This window comes from Gopherus evgoodei, chromosome 10 (assembly GCF_007399415.2).
Source record: "Gopherus evgoodei ecotype Sinaloan lineage chromosome 10, rGopEvg1_v1.p, whole genome shotgun sequence".
NCBI classification, from domain to species: domain Eukaryota; kingdom Metazoa; phylum Chordata; order Testudines; family Testudinidae; genus Gopherus; species Gopherus evgoodei.
In genome coordinates, this window is record NC_044331.1 from 904,829 (window position 1) to 921,687 (window position 16,859).

Genomic DNA, 16,859 nt, shown 5'->3' on the forward strand with positions numbered 1-16,859 from the left:
AAGCTCACCAGGCTGGGGAGTACAGAGCTGAGGGAGTGTTTTTGAATGAGCTCACCGGGGGGGGAGTACAGAGCTGAGGGAGTGTTTTTGAATGAGCTCACCGGGGGGGGGGGGAGTACAGAGCTGAGGGAGTGTTTTTGAATGAGCTCACCAGGGTGGGGAGTACAGAGCTGAGGGAGTGTTTTTGAATGAGCTCACCGGGGGGGGGAGTACAGAGCTGAGGGAGTGTTTTTGAATGAGCTCATCAGGGGGGGGAGTACAGAGCTGAGGGAGTGTTTTTGAATGAGCTCACCGGGGGGGGGGAGTACAGAGCTGAGGGAGTGTTTTTGAATGAGCTCACCGGGGGGGGAGTACAGAGCTGAGGGAGTGTTTTTGAATGAGCTCACCAGGGTGGGGAGTACAGAGCTGAGGGAGTGTTTTCTGAATGAAGTGTTCACTTAAACCTTCAGAGAACAGTGGCTGCGCTCTGAAAAGGGAGAGATGGGGTAATGTTCCCACCCCTGCTGAATGGTTCTTTGATATGAACTTTATTCCGTTCTGCCATTATATTGCTCCATCACCATGCTGCTCACAGGCTTGAGGTCTAGCTGCTATGGCCTTTCTAGTTCTTAATCTGAGCTCTGCTGGCTTCAGTCTTCCCTCCAGTAAGGCCAGCAGTCTCACTTTATCTTCCTGTTTTGTCAGCTCCTAAAAATCACATAGTCTGAGGGCAAAGACCCTCTCAAGCTTCTATATTTATGCAGTGCTAGAAGCTCTGAGGTGCTTTCCATGTAATATGTCTGGGGTTAACGGAAGGGGCCGTTCTGGCTGAATCAGCCTGCCCGTGGTTTCAAGGCCGCACAGGGCCAGAACACAGGCTGCCTTATAGGGCCACAGCTCCCTAGTGAAACTCCCGGGCAAGCCTGGTTGTTATAAAACTTGAGGTAAGCAGTCCTGGCAGCAGGGAGGGATCGCTCAGTGGTTTGATTGGCCTGCTAAACCCAGGGTTGTGAGCGCACTCCTTGAGGGGGCCACTTAGGGATCTGGGGCAAAAAGTCAGTACTTGGTCCTGCTAGTGAAGGCAGGGGCTGGACTCCATGACCTTTCAGGGTCCCTTCCAGCTCTAGGAGATAGGTATATCTCTTAAAGGCATTGTAGAGTTGAAGGGCTGGAGAGAACACTCGCTTTAACTTGTGCCCTGTTAGGGGGCTGTATGTTCACCCTAATGCTGAATAGCCGCTAGAGGGGCAGAGCATCCCTTCAGTCTCCATCTGTGGCCAGGAATGGATCATGGGGAATTTGTGTTTATGGCCTGCACTGACGGCTTGGTGTGAGAAAGCTGCTCCCAGAGGTGATGTGGGCTGGAGCTCTAACAGCCCAATAGGGTAAGGCTGGGGCACCGACACAGAATACCCCCCAAGGGTGAGCAGAAACAGTACTGGGGAACTGCTGCTAAGTCACCTCCTCCCTCAAAGTCAGAATTCCATCCACCTCACAGCACAAATGTGCCCTACACCTGCATCTCCTGTGAGCTGAGTTCAGTTATGCAAATCCCTAGCACAGAGAGAAGAGAGAGGGCCCTGGTTCAGCCACCAACATGCCCCTCCCACCCCCCAAGAGTGATAGCAATGCCAGTCTTGTGAGAAACAGCTTTTAATCAAAACTCAGATCTTGTGCCTTGGGGGCCTGGAAGAGCCCCATACCCTACGGTACAGGTAGGGGAGCCTAGAGCCAAGCAGAGGGCTAGGTGAAAGAGGCTTCAAAGCCCCACAGAGCTAGGGCAGAGAACAAAAGGGAACTGCCTTCCCAACTGGAGATGGGGTGTTGTGCAGCGGTGGGGAGATGCCTTGGAACAGACTGCTGCTGCTAATCCAAGGGAACTGGGGGTCTGCTGCCCTCTGGCAGGGGGATCTGGGCAGCTGTCTAGTCCCGTGGGGCTGGTGGAGGCGAAAAACATTCAGCGCTGGGTCTGGCTGGCCTAGCACAAGGATGGACTTTTCCTCTGATTCCAGTTGAGTCCAGCAGAAAGTCTGTGCAGCCCAGCTCAGGTCACAGGCGGAGTGGTGAGAGCTCAGTGCTGGAGCACAGAATGCAACACTCAGCTCGACAAATGGAACTGGCCAAACCAGGCACACTTTATGCCCCAACGCACTCGCAAGATTTCTGGCAGGGTGAGGACCCATAGCAGACAAGTGCCTTTCCACCCTGCTATTGGCAGCATGACACTGTCCTGGGCACTCCCCTTAGGTAGTTTTCCGCTTCTTAGCTGATGGTCTCTCAAAGACGTCCCGCACGCCGGCTGCCTTCTGCTTGAAGAACTTGGTGTTTTGTGCACTTTCCTGGCCCCAAGCGGAGTCAAAGGAGGTTGTGTCCTGATCCACCAGGTGTGTGTACTTGGTCCGCCCAGAGCGCCCAAAGTTTTTGACCTAAGGAGAAAAAAATTCTGTGAGCAGCAACCTCCCCGCAAGCGGGACCCACAGCGCCCTCCGAGTACAAACTGTGGACCAGGCCTTCCTGTCACCCCACCATACAGGTACCCTCTAAGGCCCTGCTAGCTGAGAACTCACCCCACCCCCATGAGCCCATCTCCAGCACACATACCTGCATGACTTTAGGCAGAATGGTCTTGTTGAAATGATCCTCCAGCGTGGGGGCACTGAAGTCTCTCTTGTACACTTCCTCATCTTCATCCTAGGGAGGGATGGACATGCAGCAGAGTCATTTAGAGTAAGCCCCCAGGGAAACCAGGTAAGGACACACTCCACAAACAGCATAGTTCAGAGAGTGCTGGGAATAACACTCAAGATTCTCTGCTCGCGTCAGAATCACAGAAATTGGAGACAAGGCTTGTGTCCCATCTAGTCCATCTCCAGGGTCTAGATTAGAACATTAGTCTTGGTGTGGCAAACACACCAAGCAAAGAACCTCCCACCTCATTTGTTTCTTGTAGCTTTTAGACATTTTCCAAACATACTACAACCCTCCTGGCCTGGTGAGCTGACACTAGGTTAGAGGGGAGGGTGACAGCCCTGGGCTACACAAGACAACAAAATGTAAGCAGTGTGCAAGGGGTCTCACCATTCCAGATTCCAAGGTCCTTATTTCCATCTGAATTTGTCTAGGAAAAGGGTTGGGTTGACAATGACGGGGAAACGGGGAGTGGAGAGGGTTTGGGCCATATGAGATCAAATAGCAATGAGACATCCAGGTAGATCTGTCAGTCATTACCAGAGAGGTATCAGTGGATGCATGAGAACAACCCCAAGGAGGTCAAGTGACAATCAATTTCACCGTCAGGAAGCTTCCTGGTGTTCAGCCTACATCTCCCTTTATTTAATGTAACCTCATCTTCAGTCAAGCCTGAATCACACCACATCCTCTTAGGGATTCACACCCGTCAAACACAGCAGACTCAGCGTGTTCTCCTGACACCACACACCCTTCAGTGGCTGTGTTGCCACTCTACAGCTGTAGCCCGTGTAATCTTTCCTTTAAACCAGTCCTTCCCCTGAAGTATCCAGAACCGAGCGCACTGTTCCAGGTGTGGGAGCCACAGAGCAGGGCTGCCCCTACAGTCACTCACCATGAAGAAGGCCCCCCGGTGGTAATACTTCTGCAGGAATTTGTATTTGCCCTTCACTGCCTTGTTGGTGATGACCTTGCCATTGGCACGGAGCTCGGCACGGCGCTCCTCCTCCGTCAGGTTCCGCATGCGCTCAATCTCAGCCTTCTCCTTCTCCAGTCTGTGCAGGAGGCACAAAGCCCGTTAGAGACAGCCCTGCTCCCACCAGGCCCTCTGCTCTGCCCAGAAGGCAGAAAGCTTGTCCTACTCACATCCCTGGCCAGAGACTGCAGCTCTAGGAAGCAATTCAACCCACTAAATTCCAGGGGCACGCACCAAATGCCCTGTCCCTCCAGGAGCTAAGATGGGGTGCCCTCTGCTCTGCCTTAGGCTGCAGTGGCCAGACAGAGCAGGAAATGGGGAGGGGAAGATGCCCCCTCATGGCCGCTGTCCTCTGGGTCAGGGACTAGAGCCATTCAACCTCATGCCCAGGTTGTGGCAGCACTTACGCCTCTCGCTCCTCACGGTCCCGTTTGATGCGCTTCAGCTCGCGCACTTTCCAGGACTCATACTCCTCCTCATCGTTCTCGTCGTCAGTATCGAGCGCTTCCAGCGCAGCCAGCGAGCGCTTGTTCTCCTCCAGCTCCTTCTTAGTCTCTTCCTCCACAATCTGCAGAGGGGACCACGCTGTGAACTGAGCCTGCTGCAGCAGACCAACCCTCTCCTGTTCCCACGGATACACTGCCCCACTGAACCGTCCCCATTACCTTGAGAGTGTACTTCCGCCTCTCCTCCGCCAGTCGCTTTGCCTCCTGCTCCAACTCCTTCTGCTTCACTGCCTCTGCCTCTCGTTCCTGGACTGTAACTCGATCCTTCCTGGAACAGAGGGGCCATCACAGGCTTCCTTCCCCCTCTCACTGCACCCGACCCATCCCTCTCAAAGTCCCACACCAGCACTGGCTATTTCACTCTCTGGAGTCAGTGTCTGCCCCCAGGATCCTCACCTGTCTGGTGCAGCTCCAGGCCCAGCTGCCTTAGCAGCTTCCTGAGTGACCTCTCATACCCCTAGATCTGTTGTGGGGAGAGACCCATTTCCTGTGGTACTCTGCACCTCACTGGCAATCACCCTATCACCACTGAGTGGCACCTACCCAAAAGTAACAGCTAGTACCATGAAGAGACTGAGCCCATCCAACTTGTGTACGCTGCAGGGTCAGATGCAACTGACAGAGCTAAAAACAACAGCTGCCTGGAATCTATCACTCCCAGACACTCAATTACATGGACAACTGCTGCATATCTGTGCCAAGCCAGCACCTGACCTGCAGATAGAACCTGAGGTGCTATTAGCATGTGCACCAGTTGCTTTCTGAGCTGCATGATAATGAACATGAGCATGCTTCTCTGTGTGCCAGTGATTCTTCACATTTTCCATCTAGGCTGGCGCTCTGCCCTCCTTCAGCTGTGAGCAATCCCTCACCCCCACAACAGCAAGGCACACCACCTACTTGCGGATGAAGACAGGTTTGAGACGTGGCTCCGTTTCATCCTCACTGTCTGTGTACTCCTCATACTCAGACTCGGATTCAGACTCCTCACCAGACCTGCCTTCGTCCTCCACTTCCATCACCTCCATCTCCTCATTCTTTCTCTCCTGGGCTCGCTGGCGCATCATCCCACGACGACGCTCAATCTCCTAATTGAGGCACACACCAAACCCAAAGGGAGTCAACAGAACTGCTGACCTTCCATTCACCCCCAGGTCTCTTGCAAGGGGGTGGGGGAGGATGTTTGCCCCAGGTAGGGCCCAAGAGGGTAGAGGCCCCAAGTCCACTCTAACTCCTTCATGCAATGGGTGAAATGGATGGAATTAACTGGCATTAACAGCACGGATTCCTTGTTCCATAGAGGCCAAACTCTGTTCCACCATTCTGCATACTTCACCATGCAAACCAAAGGGGGCATCAGCCAATGTTCCCTCCCCACAGCAAGGCCAGCGGTGAGACAGCTTTCCATAAGTGCTGCCATACTGGGCTAGACTAGTGTTGTGGTCCTCCAGTCCTGTCTCTGACATTAGCCAGTCCTAGGGCTTTAGGGAGAGTGTGCAGAACAGGGTAGCTTTCGAGAGACCCCACCCCATCTTCCTCAACAAGTTTCTGGCAGTCAGAGACTTAGGGTCACCTCGAGCAAAGGGTTGCAGCCCTAACCATCTTGGCTAATAGCCATTGACAGACCTGTCCTCCTGGAACTTACCTAGTTTTTTTTTTAAACCCAGTTTTACTTTTGACCTTCACAACATCCCATGGCAACAAGTTCCATAGATTGCCTGTGCATTGTGTGAAAAAGTATTTCCTGTTGTATTAAATGTTCTGCCTACTAATTTAATAAGGCATTTGTGTTATGTGAAAGGGTAAATAAAACTTCTCTAGTCACTTCCTCCACACCAGTCATGATTTTATAGACTTCTATCACCTCCCTCCTTAGTCATCTCTTTTCTAATCTGAGCAGCCCCAATCTCTTTAATCTCCCTGTGTAGGGAAGCCGTTCTATATCCTTGATCATCTTTGTTGCCCGTCTAAGAACCTTTTCCAGCTGAACTATATCCTGAGATGGGCAACCAGAACTGCTCACAGTATGCCTGGTGTGCACGTACCATGGATTTATATAGTAGCATTATGGTATTTTTTGTCTTCTTATCTATCCCTTTCCTAATAGTCCCTAGCATTCTGTTAGTTTTTTGACCACAGCTGTGCACTTAGATGAAGTTTTCAGAGAACTAGCCATGAAGACTCAAAGTTCTTGAGTGGCAACAGGTCATTTAAAGCTCATCACTATACACGTGTATTTAGAATTTTTTTTCCAATGTGCATTACACTTTGCACTTATCAACTGTTGAATTTCTTCTGCCAGTTTGTTGCCCACTCACCCATTTTTTTTAGGTTCCTTTGTAACTCTTTGCAGTCAACTTTCGACTTATTTATTTTGAATAATTCTGTATCGTCTGAAAACTTTTCCACTTCACTGTTCATTCCCTTTTTCAGATTATTAATTGGAGGTGAATGCCTGGCTGCGAAGATGGTGTCGCCAGGAGGGCTTTGGCTTCCTCGACCACGGGATGCTATTTGAGGAAGGATTGCTAGGAACAGATGGCGTTCACCTTTCGAAGAGGGGAAAGGCCTTATTTGCGCACAGACTGGCTAACCTAGTAAGGAGGGCTTTAAACTAGGTTCGACGGGGACAGGTGAGCAAAGCCCACAGGTAAGTGGGAAACAAGACCTGGGAGATGGGTTGGAAACAGGAGGGAGCACGGGCTATAATGGCAGAGAGGAAGGAGGGTCAGGGCAAAGCTGGGAGGCAAGATCAAACCAGTATCTTAGATGCCTATATACAAATGCAAGAAGTATGGGTAATAAGCAGGAAGAACTGGACGTGCTAATAAATAAATACAACTATGACATTATTGGCCTTACTGAAACTTGGTGGGATAATACACACGACTGGAATGTTGGTGTGGATGGGTATAGTTTGCTCAGGAAGGATAGACAGGGGAAAAAGGGAGGAGGTGTTGCCTTATATATTAAAAATGTACACACTTGGACTGAGGTGGAGATGGACATAGGAGACGGAAGTGTGGAGAGTCTCTGAGTTAGGCTAAAAGGGGTAAAAAACACGGGTGATGTTGTGCTGGGAGTCTACTACAGGCCACCTAATCAGGTGGAAGAGGTGGATGAGGCTTTTTTCAAACAACTAACAAAATCATCCAAAGCCCAAGATTTGGTGGTGATGGGGGACTTCAACTATCCAGATATATGTTGGGAAAATAACACCGCGGGGCACAGACTATCCAATAAGTTCCTGGACTGCATTGCTGACAACTTTTTATTTCAGAAAGTTGAAAAAGCTACTAGGGGGGAAGCTGTTCTAGACTTGATTTTAACAAATAGGGAGGAACTTGTGAGAATTTAAAAGTAGAAGGAAGCTTGGGTGGAAGTGATCATGAAATCATAGAATTTGCAATTCTAAGGAAGAGTAGAAGGGAGTACAGCAGAATAGAGACAATGGATTTCAGGAAGGCGGATTTTGGTAAGCTCAGAGAGCTGATAGGTAAGGTCCCATGGGAATCAAGACTGAGGGGAAAAACAACTGAGGAAAGTTGGCAGTTTTTCAAAGGGACACTATTAAGGGCCCAAAAGCAAGTTATTCCGATGGTTAGGAAAGATAGAAAATGTGGCAAAAGACCACCTTGGCTTAACCACGAGATCTTGCGTGACCTACAAAATAAAAAGGCATCATATAAAAAATGGAAACTAGGTCAGATTACAACGGATGAATATAGACAAATAACACAGGAATGCAGAGGCAAGATTAGAAAAGCAAAGGCACAAAATGAAATCAAACTAGCTATGGGAATAAAGGGAAACAAGAAGACTTTTTATCAATACATTAGAAGCAAGAGGAAGACCAAGGACAGGGTAGGCCCACTGCTCAATGAGGAGGGGGAAACAGTAACGGGAGACTTGGAAATGGCAGAGATGCTTAATGACTTCTTTGTTTCAGTCTTTACTGAGAAGTCTGAAGGAATGTCTAGTATAGCGAATGCTTATGGGAAGAGGGTAGGTTTAGAAGAGAAAATTAAAAAAAAGAGCAAGTAAAAAATCACTTAGAAAAGTTAGATGCCTGCAAGTCACCAGGGCCTGATGAAATGCATCCTAGAATACTCAAGGAGTTAATAGAGGAGGTATCTGAGCCTCTAGCTATTATCTTTGGGAAATCATGGGAGATGGGGGAGATTCCAGAAGACTGGAAGGGGGCAAATATAGTGCCCATCTATAAAAAGGGAAATAAAAACAACCCAGGAAACTACAGACCAGTTAGTTTAACTTCTGTGCCAGGGAAGATAAAGGAGCAAGTAATTAAAGAAATCATCTGCAAACACTTGGAAGGTGGTAAGGTGATAGGGAATAGCCAGCATGGATTTGTAAAGAACAAATCGTGTCAAACTAATCTGATAGCATTCTTTGATAGGATAACGAGCCTTGTGGATAAGGGAGAAGCGGTGGATGTGATATACCTAGACTTTAGTAAGGCATTTGATACAGTCTCACATGATATTCTTATAGATAAACTAGGAGAGTACAATTTAGATGGGGCTACTATAAGGTGGGTGCATAACTGGCTGGATAACCGTACTCAGAGACCGTCTGGACCTATACATTGAATGCTTCCGCCGGCGTGCACAGGCAGAAATCGTGGAACAACAACATCGCTTGCCTCACAACCTAAGTTGTGCAGAACGCAATGCTATCCACAGCCTCAGAAACCACCCTGACATTATCATCAAAGAGGCTGATAAAGGAGGTGCCGTTGTCATCATGAACAGGTCTGACTACCAAAAGGAGGCCGCCAGACAACTCTCCAATGCCAAATTCTACAGGCCACTTCCCTCAGATCCCACTGAGGAATACACTAAGAAACTACAGCATCTACTCAGGACACTCCCTACACTAACACCAGAAGAAATCAACATACCCCTAGAGCCCCGACCAGGGTTATTCTATCTACTACCCAAGATCCACAAACCCGGAAATCCTGGATGCCCCATCATCTCGGGCATTGGCACTCTCACTGAAGGACTGTCTGGATATGTGGACTCTCTACTCAGACCCTATGCCACCAGCACTCCCAGCTATCTCCGTGACACCACTGATTTCCTGAGGAAACTACAATGCATTGGTCACCTCCCAGAAAACACCATCCTAGCCACCATGGATGTAGAGGCTCTCTACACAAACATCCCACACACAGATGGAATACAAGCTGTCAGGAACACTATCCCTGATGATGCCACAGCACAACTGGCTGCTGAGCTCTGTGCCTTTATACTTACACACAACTATTTCAAATTTGATGACAATATATATCTCCAGATCAGTGGCACTGCTATGGGCACCCGCATGGCCCCACAATATACCAATATCTTTATGGCCGACCTGGAACAACGCTTCCTCAGCTCTCGTCCACTCACGCCCCTTCTCTACCTACGCTACATTGATGACATCTTCATCACCTGGACCCATGGGAAGGAGACTCTGGAAAAATTCCACCATGATTTCAACAGCTTCCACCCCACCATCAACCTCAGCCTGGACCAATCTACACGGGAGGTCCACTTTCTTGACACCACGGTGCAAATAAGTGATGGTCACATTAACGCCACTCTATATTGAAAACCTACCGACCGCTATGCCTACCTTCATGCCTCCAGCTTCCATCCCGGACACATCACACGATCCATTGTCTACAGCCAAGCACTGAGGTACAACCGCATCTGCTCTAACCCCTCAGACAGAGACCAACACCTACAAAATCTCCACCAAGCATTCTCAAAACTATAATACCCGCACAAGAAAATAAGGAAACAGATCAATAGAGCCAGACGTGTACCCAGAAGCCTCCTACTGCAAGACAAACCCAAAAAAGAAACCAACAGGACTCCACTGGCCATCACATACAGCCCCCAGCTAAAACCCCTCCAACGCATCATCAAGGATCTACAGCCCATCCTGGACAATGATCCCACACTTTCACAGGCCTTGGGTGGCAGGCCAGTCCTTGCCCACAGACAACCTGCCAACCTGAAACATATTCTCACCAGTAACTGCACACCGCACCATAATAACTCTAGCTCAGGAACCAATCCATGCAACAAACCTCGATGCCAACTCTGCCCACATATCTACACCAGCGACACCATCACAGGACCTAACCAGATCAGCCACACCATCACTGGTTCATTCACCTGCACATCCACCAATGTAATATATGCCAGCAATGCCCCTCTGCTATGTACATCGGCCAAACTGGACAGTCTCTATGGAAAAGGATAAATGGACACAAATCAGACATTAGGAATGGCAATATACAAAAACCTGTAGGAGAGCACTTCAACCTCCCTGGCCACACTATAGCAGACCTTAAGGTGGCCATCCTGCAGCAAAAAAACTTCAGGACCAGACTTCAAAGAGAAACTGCTGAGCTTCAGTTCATCTGCAAATTTGACACCATCAGCTCAGGATTAAACAAAGACTGTGAATGGCTTGCCAACTACAGAACCAGTTTCTCCTCTCTTGGTTTTCACACCCCAACTGCTAGAACAGGGCCTCATCCTCCCTGATTGAACTGACCTCGTTATCTCTAGCTTGCTTGCTAGCATATATATACCTGCCCCTGGATATTTCCACCACATGCATCTGAAGAAGTGGGTATTCACCCACGAAAGCTCATGCTCCAAAACGTCTGTTAGTCTATAAGGTGCCACAGGATTCTTTGCTTCTTTTACAGATCCAGACTAACACGGCTACTCTTCTGATACCGTACTCAGAGAGTAGTTGTTAATGGCTCCCAATCCTGCTGGAAAGGTATAACAAGTGGGGTTCCGCAGGGGTCTGTTTTGGGACCGGTTCTGTTCAATATCTTCATCAACGATTTAGATGTTGGCATAGAAAGTACGCTTATTAAGTTTGCGGACGATACCAAACTGGGAGGGATTGCAACTGCTTTGGAGGACAGGGTCAAAATTCAAAATGATCTGAACAAATTGGAGAAATGGTCTGAGGTAAACAGGATGAAGTTCAATAAAGATAAATGCAAAGTACTCCACCTAGGAAGGAACAATCAGTTTCACATATACAGAATGGGAAGAGACTGTCTAGGAAGGAGTATGGCAGAAAGAGATCTAGGGGTCATAGTAGACCACAAGCTTAATATGAGTCAACAGTGTGATATTGTTGCAAAAAAAGCAAACATGATTCTGGGATGTATTAACAGGTGTGTTGTAAACAAGACACGAGAAGTCATTCTTCCGCTTTACTCTGCGCTGGTTAGGCCTCACCTGGAGTATTGTGTCCAGTTCTGGGCACCGCATTTCAAGAAAGATGTGGAGAAATTGGAGAGGGTCCAGAGAAGAGCAACAAGAATGATTAAAGGTCTTGAGAACATGACCTATGAAGGAAGGCTGAAGGAATTGGGTTTGTTTAGTTTGGAAAAGAGAAGACTGAGAGGGGACATGATAGCAGTTTTCAGGTATCTAAATGGGTGTCATCAGGAGGAGGGAGAAATCTTGTTCACCTTAGCCTCCAATGATAGAACAAGAAGCAATGGGCTTAAACTGCAGCAAGGGAGATTTAGGCTGGACATTAGGAAAAAGTTCCTAACTGTCAGGGTAGTTAAACACTGGAATAGATTGCCTAGGGAAGTTGTGGAATCTCCATCTCTGGAGATATTTAAGAGTAGGTTAGATAAATATCTATTAGGGATGGTCTAGACAGTATTTGGTCCTGCCATGAGGGCAGGGGACTGGACTCGATGACCTCTCAAGGTCCCTTCCAGTCCTAGAGTCTATGAGTCGAACTGCGCACAACCCAGTATTGGAGACCCCATTACTTACCTCTCTCCATTGTAAAAACTGACCATTTATTCCTACCTTTTGTTTCCTATCTTTTAATCAGTTACTGATCCATGAGAGGACCTTCCCTTTTATCCCATGTAACCCAAATGGCAAGTTGAGGCCATATGTAGACCGACCCTTAACCTCTTTCAGATTCGTCCAGGTATTAGCCAGTCCCATCTGCCCATGGATCTGGTACTGCCTTCAGCGGCAGGAAGCTGGACCCCACCTTATGGAAACTCAGAGAGCCTGGGGAACTGGTGCTTGCAGCACATTTGCAGCATGTTTCCATGGCTCTGCACGTACCTCATCATCAATCTCTTCTTCCTCCTCCTCACTGGTATCTTCCCGTTCCATGCGCCAGGCATCTCCCTCCACCTCCGAGTCACTTTCTCCAACTACTTCTGGCTCGACAATTTTGCGGTGCCTTGCGAGTCTATGCACAGACACCAAAGTTAACATTTCATAGCAATTCAAGTGCCATAAAGCAGCGACAATAGGCCACAGCCCATCTAAATGCTCTGGGGCTCTTCAGACTGAAGTCCCCACACATACACATCCAAGCCAGCCAGGAATTCTCAAGCCATTCCAACCCCACAATGATCCTGCCATAGCCCCAATAATCACAGCAAAGATGTATCTCAGCATGCCAAGATGAACACGTGTGTTAATCTCAAATACTCAAGTAACTAAAAAAAGTGGCTAGACTCACCAGTGTCCTAAATATAATCAGACTAACAATCATAGCTCTTATGTATATGCTGCTACAGTACAAACCATGTATTACTCTCCTTGACAATCTGAGCACCTGGGCTGCAGGTAGAGCTATAGCAGCAAAGTTTGGAAAAAGTAACATTTCTTCTCGGAAGGTTGATTTACATGGTGCCATTTAAGATCCAGTAGCTGGATTGCTCAGGAACACACTTCTTTCTGTTCATCTCACTGTAGAAAATGCAGCTTCCACTAGGATCCTGCTTCTTCAGCAATTGTAAAGACTGAGGCAACGCTAGAACTGACCCAGCTACTCCTCATAGATATGAATTACTGACTTGAGGTGAATTAAATAAATGTTACTCATGTCTATCTCAGTTAGATGCAGTAACATGACATTCTTCATCTCCATACAAGAAGGTTATCCTATTTTATAGATTCTGCTTTCCTCCCCATGTTAAGACCTTAAGGAGCTAGCTGTACTATTTGTGGTCACTTTCAGAACTTGAGGACTAACTGCACTAGCTTACGTCTCAAGAATTATTTGCAACAATGCATAGGGCTGCTTTTCCTTCCTATATTCCTTTAGTTAAGATGTGGGGAATATATTAAAGGGACACCTGAAAAATGCATCCCTACAACTGACTCAAGCAAAGTCTAGTTACCATAGCAAAAAGTTGAGAGAAAACCTTTTATTTCCACATATTTCTTCATATTTTTAGTTTGTTTACACAATGTCTTGGACAGCACTCCGGCAAAGTCAGCTCCAAAGCCTAGGTCTTTCACAAAGAGAAACTGCCGAAGACATAACAAAGGTGACTGTAAAGCCACAGCTATCAGGGTATCTCAGGGGCAGGTGGGCCTGACACTACTTGCTGTGTGTCTCTCTTTGACTAAGGCAGGGCTGTCATGGACAGGAGCTCACCTCTCCTCCACATCCTCGTTAATGCGGTTCTGCAAGCGCCGCAGACGGGGGTCACTAGCTGAATCTTCCTCCTGCTCCTCTAGCTCCAACTCCTGCTCCTTTGCCTTTTTAATGAACTGGAACTCCTCATCCTCCTCGTCTGAGGACTCCATAGGTGCATAGTCTGGTCGCTTCCCCGACACGTAGCGCTTCACCTTCACCTTCTCCATGGAGATCTCACCTACGAGGAGGAATGGGTTACTACAGACCTGAACTTCTCACTGCCCCAGTACTCCAGGACAAACGGGGCACAGCTCCCGAGAAACCAAAGCAACCAGCCCGAGGGAAAACCAGCCCAGCCCATGACACCTCCCGGAGACCGGGCCCAGCCCTACAGGAGTCTCCCCTTCCCTCCCCCCCCCCCGCCCCCAGCCCTACAGGAGTCTCCCCTTCCCTCCCCCCCCCGCCCCCCGCCCTACAGGAGTCTCCCCTTCCCTCCCCCCCGCCCTACAGGAGTCTCCCCTTCCCCTCCCCCCCGCCCTACAGGAGTAGCCCCTCCCTCCCCCCCCGCCCCCAGCCCTACAGGAGTCTCCCCCCCCCCCCCCCGCCCCCAGCCCTACAGGAGTCTCCCCCCCCCGCGCCCCCAGCCCTACAGGAGTCTCCCCTTCCTCCCCCCCCCCGCGCCCCCAGCCCTACAGGAGTCTCCCTTCCCTCCCCCCCCGCCCCCAGCCCTACAGGAGTCTCCCCTTCCCTCCCCCCCGCCCTACAGGAGTCTCCCCTTCCCTCCCCCCCGCCCTACAGGAGTAGCCCCTCCCCTCCCCCCCGCCCCCAGCCCTACAGGAGTCTCCCCCCCTCCCCCCCGCCCCCAGCCCTACAGGAGTCTCCCCCCCCCGCGCCCCCAGCCCTACAGGAGTCTCCCCTTCCCTCCCCCCCCCGCGCCCCCAGCCCTACAGGAGTCTCCCCTTCCCTCCCCCCCCCCGCGCCCCCAGCCCTACAGGAGTCTCCCCTTCCCTCCCCCCCCGCGCCCCCAGCCCTACAGGAGTCTCCCCTTCCCTCCCCCCCCCGCGCCCCCAGCCCTACAGGAGTCTCCCCTTCCCTCCCCCCCGCCCTACAGGAGTAGCCCCTCCCCTCCCCCCCCCGCCCCCAGCCCCCAGCCCTACAGGAGTCTCCCCTTCCCTCCCCCCGCCCTACAGGAGTAGCCCCTCCCCTCCCCCCACCCCAGCCCCAGCCCTACAGGAGTCTCCCCTTCCCTCCCCCAGCCTACAGGAGTCTCCCCTTCCCTCCCCCCCCCCCGCCCTACAGGAGTCTCCCCTTCCCTCCCCCCCCCGCCCCCAGCCCTACAGGAGTCTCCCCTTCCCTCCCCCCCCCCGCCCCCAGCCCTACAGGAGTCTCCCCTTCCCTCCCCCCCCCGCCCCCAGCCCTACAGGAGTCTCCCCTTCCCTCCCCCCCCGCCCCCCAGCCCTACAGAGTCTCCCCTTCCCTCCCCCCCGCCCCCAGCCCTACAGGAGTCTCCCCTTCCCTCCCCCCCCCCGCCCCCAGCCCTACAGGAGTCTCCCCTTCCTCCCCCCCCGCCCCCAGCCCTACAGGAGTCTCCCCTTCCCTCCCCCCCGCCCTACAGGAGTCTCCCCTTCCCTCCCCCCCGCCCTACAGGAGTCTCCCCTTCCCTCCCCCCCGCCCTACAGGAGTAGCCCCTCCCCCCCCCCCCGCCCCCAGCCCTACAGGAGTCTCCCCCCCCTCCCCCCCGCCCCCAGCCCTACAGGAGTCTCCCCCCCCCCGCGCCCCCAGCCCTACAGGAGTCTCCCCTTCCCTCCCCCCCCCCGCGCCCCAGCCCTACAGGAGTCTCCCCTTCCCTCCCCCCCCGCCCCCAGCCCTACAGGAGTCTCCCCTTCCCTCCCCCCCGCCCTACAGGAGTCTCCCCTTCCCTCCCCCCGCCCTACAGGAGTAGCCCCTCCCTCCCCCCCGCCCCCAGCCCTACAGGAGTCTCCCCCCTCCCCCCCCGCCCCCAGCCCTACAGGAGTCTCCCCCCCCCGCGCCCCCAGCCCTACAGGAGTCTCCCCTTCCCTCCCCCCCCCCGCGCCCCCAGCCCTACAGGAGTCTCCCCTTCCCTCCCCCCCCCCGCGCCCCCAGCCCTACAGGAGTCTCCCCTTCCCTCCCCCCCCGCGCCCCCAGCCCTACAGGAGTCTCCCCTTCCCTCCCCCCCCGCGCCCCCAGCCCTACAGGAGTCTCCCTTCCCTCCCCCCCGCCCTACAGGAGTAGCCCCTCCCCTCCCCCCCCGCCCCCAGCCCCCAGCCCTACAGGAGTCTCCCCTTCCCTCCCCCCGCCCTACAGGAGTAGCCCCTCCCCTCCCCCCCCACCCCCAGCCCCCAGCCCTACAGGAGTCTCCCCTTCCCTCCCCCAGCCCTACAGGAGTCTCCCCTTCCCTCCCCCCCCGCCCCCAGCCCTACAGGAGTCTCCCCTTCCCTCCCCCCCCCCGCCCCCAGCCCGACAGGAGTCTCCCCTTCCCTCCCCCCCCCCCGCCCCCAGCCCTACAGGAGTCTCCCCTTCCCTCCCCCCCCCCCCCGCCCCCAGCCCTACAGGAGTCTCCCCTTCCCTCCCCCCCCCCCGCCCCCAGCCCTACAGGAGTCTCCCCTTCCCTCCCCCCCCCCGCCCCCAGCCCTACAGGAGTCTCCCCTTCCCTCCCCCCCCCCGCCCCCAGCCCTACAGGAGTCTCCCCTTCCCTCCCCCCCCGCCCCCAGCCCTACAGGAGTCTCCCCTTCCCTCCCCCCCGCCCCCAGCCCTACAGGAGTCGCCCCCACACCGAGGCCCGGGCCGGCCGCGCCAGGCAGAGGGAGCGGAGGCGCCGCGCCCCGGCCCGCTCTCACCCTTCTCGTTGCGGACGGGCACGGCCCCCGCCGTGGACTGGATCGGTGGCTGCTTCATCAGGGCGCTGGGGACCGACATGGCGGCAGCGTCTGGCCCAAACACGGGACTCGCCAACGCCGAGAACACAGTCTCCCAACCGAGAGCCCGGAACCGGAACCGGAACCACCCTGTAACTGGGGTCCCAGCCAAGACCCGGAACCGGAAACTAAGTTAGCTCACACGCCCACTGACCGGAACTACGTCAGAACGGGTCCTGGAGGAGGGATAGAGTTTCCGGAAGCAGATGATGGGCTGTCCGGCCCCCGCCGCGGGGAATTGTGGGAAGGTGGCGTTGGACGGAGTGTCCGTTGGTTCGCTGCTGCCGCTGCCCCGCCTCCGCTCCCCCACCCCGGGGA

General features: G+C 52.8%; 1 protein-coding gene across 1 annotated transcript; it reads right to left on the minus strand.

Annotated features, from left to right (window-relative positions):
- Positions 1–1,614: 1,614 nt before the first annotated feature.
- Positions 1,615–16,657, minus strand: MFAP1 (microfibril associated protein 1). Its single transcript, XM_030577888.1, has 9 exons — positions 16,464–16,657; positions 13,624–13,843; positions 12,294–12,423; positions 5,050–5,237; positions 4,309–4,417; positions 4,051–4,211; positions 3,563–3,722; positions 2,581–2,670; positions 1,615–2,405 (listed from the first exon to the last, which is right to left on the minus strand). Exons 1-9 carry the CDS (start codon positions 16,540–16,542, stop codon positions 2,223–2,225), a joined length of 1,320 nt encoding a protein of 439 aa, XP_030433748.1. The 5' UTR covers positions 16,543–16,657; the 3' UTR covers positions 1,615–2,222.
- Positions 16,658–16,859: the final 202 nt, after the last annotated feature.

Coding starts and splice junctions, on each gene's coding strand:
- MFAP1 (XM_030577888.1), bottom strand. CDS start 16,542: ATGTCGGTCCCCAGCGCCCTGATGAAGCAGCCACCGATCCAGTCCACG. Junction 5,238..12,293: donor AAGAAGAGATTGATGATGAG/GTACGTGCAGAG, acceptor TGCCTCAATTAG/GAGATTGAGCGTCGTCGTGG. Junction 2,406..2,580: donor TTCTGCCTAAAGTCATGCAG/GTATGTGTGCTG, acceptor TTTTCTCCTTAG/GTCAAAAACTTTGGGCGCTC.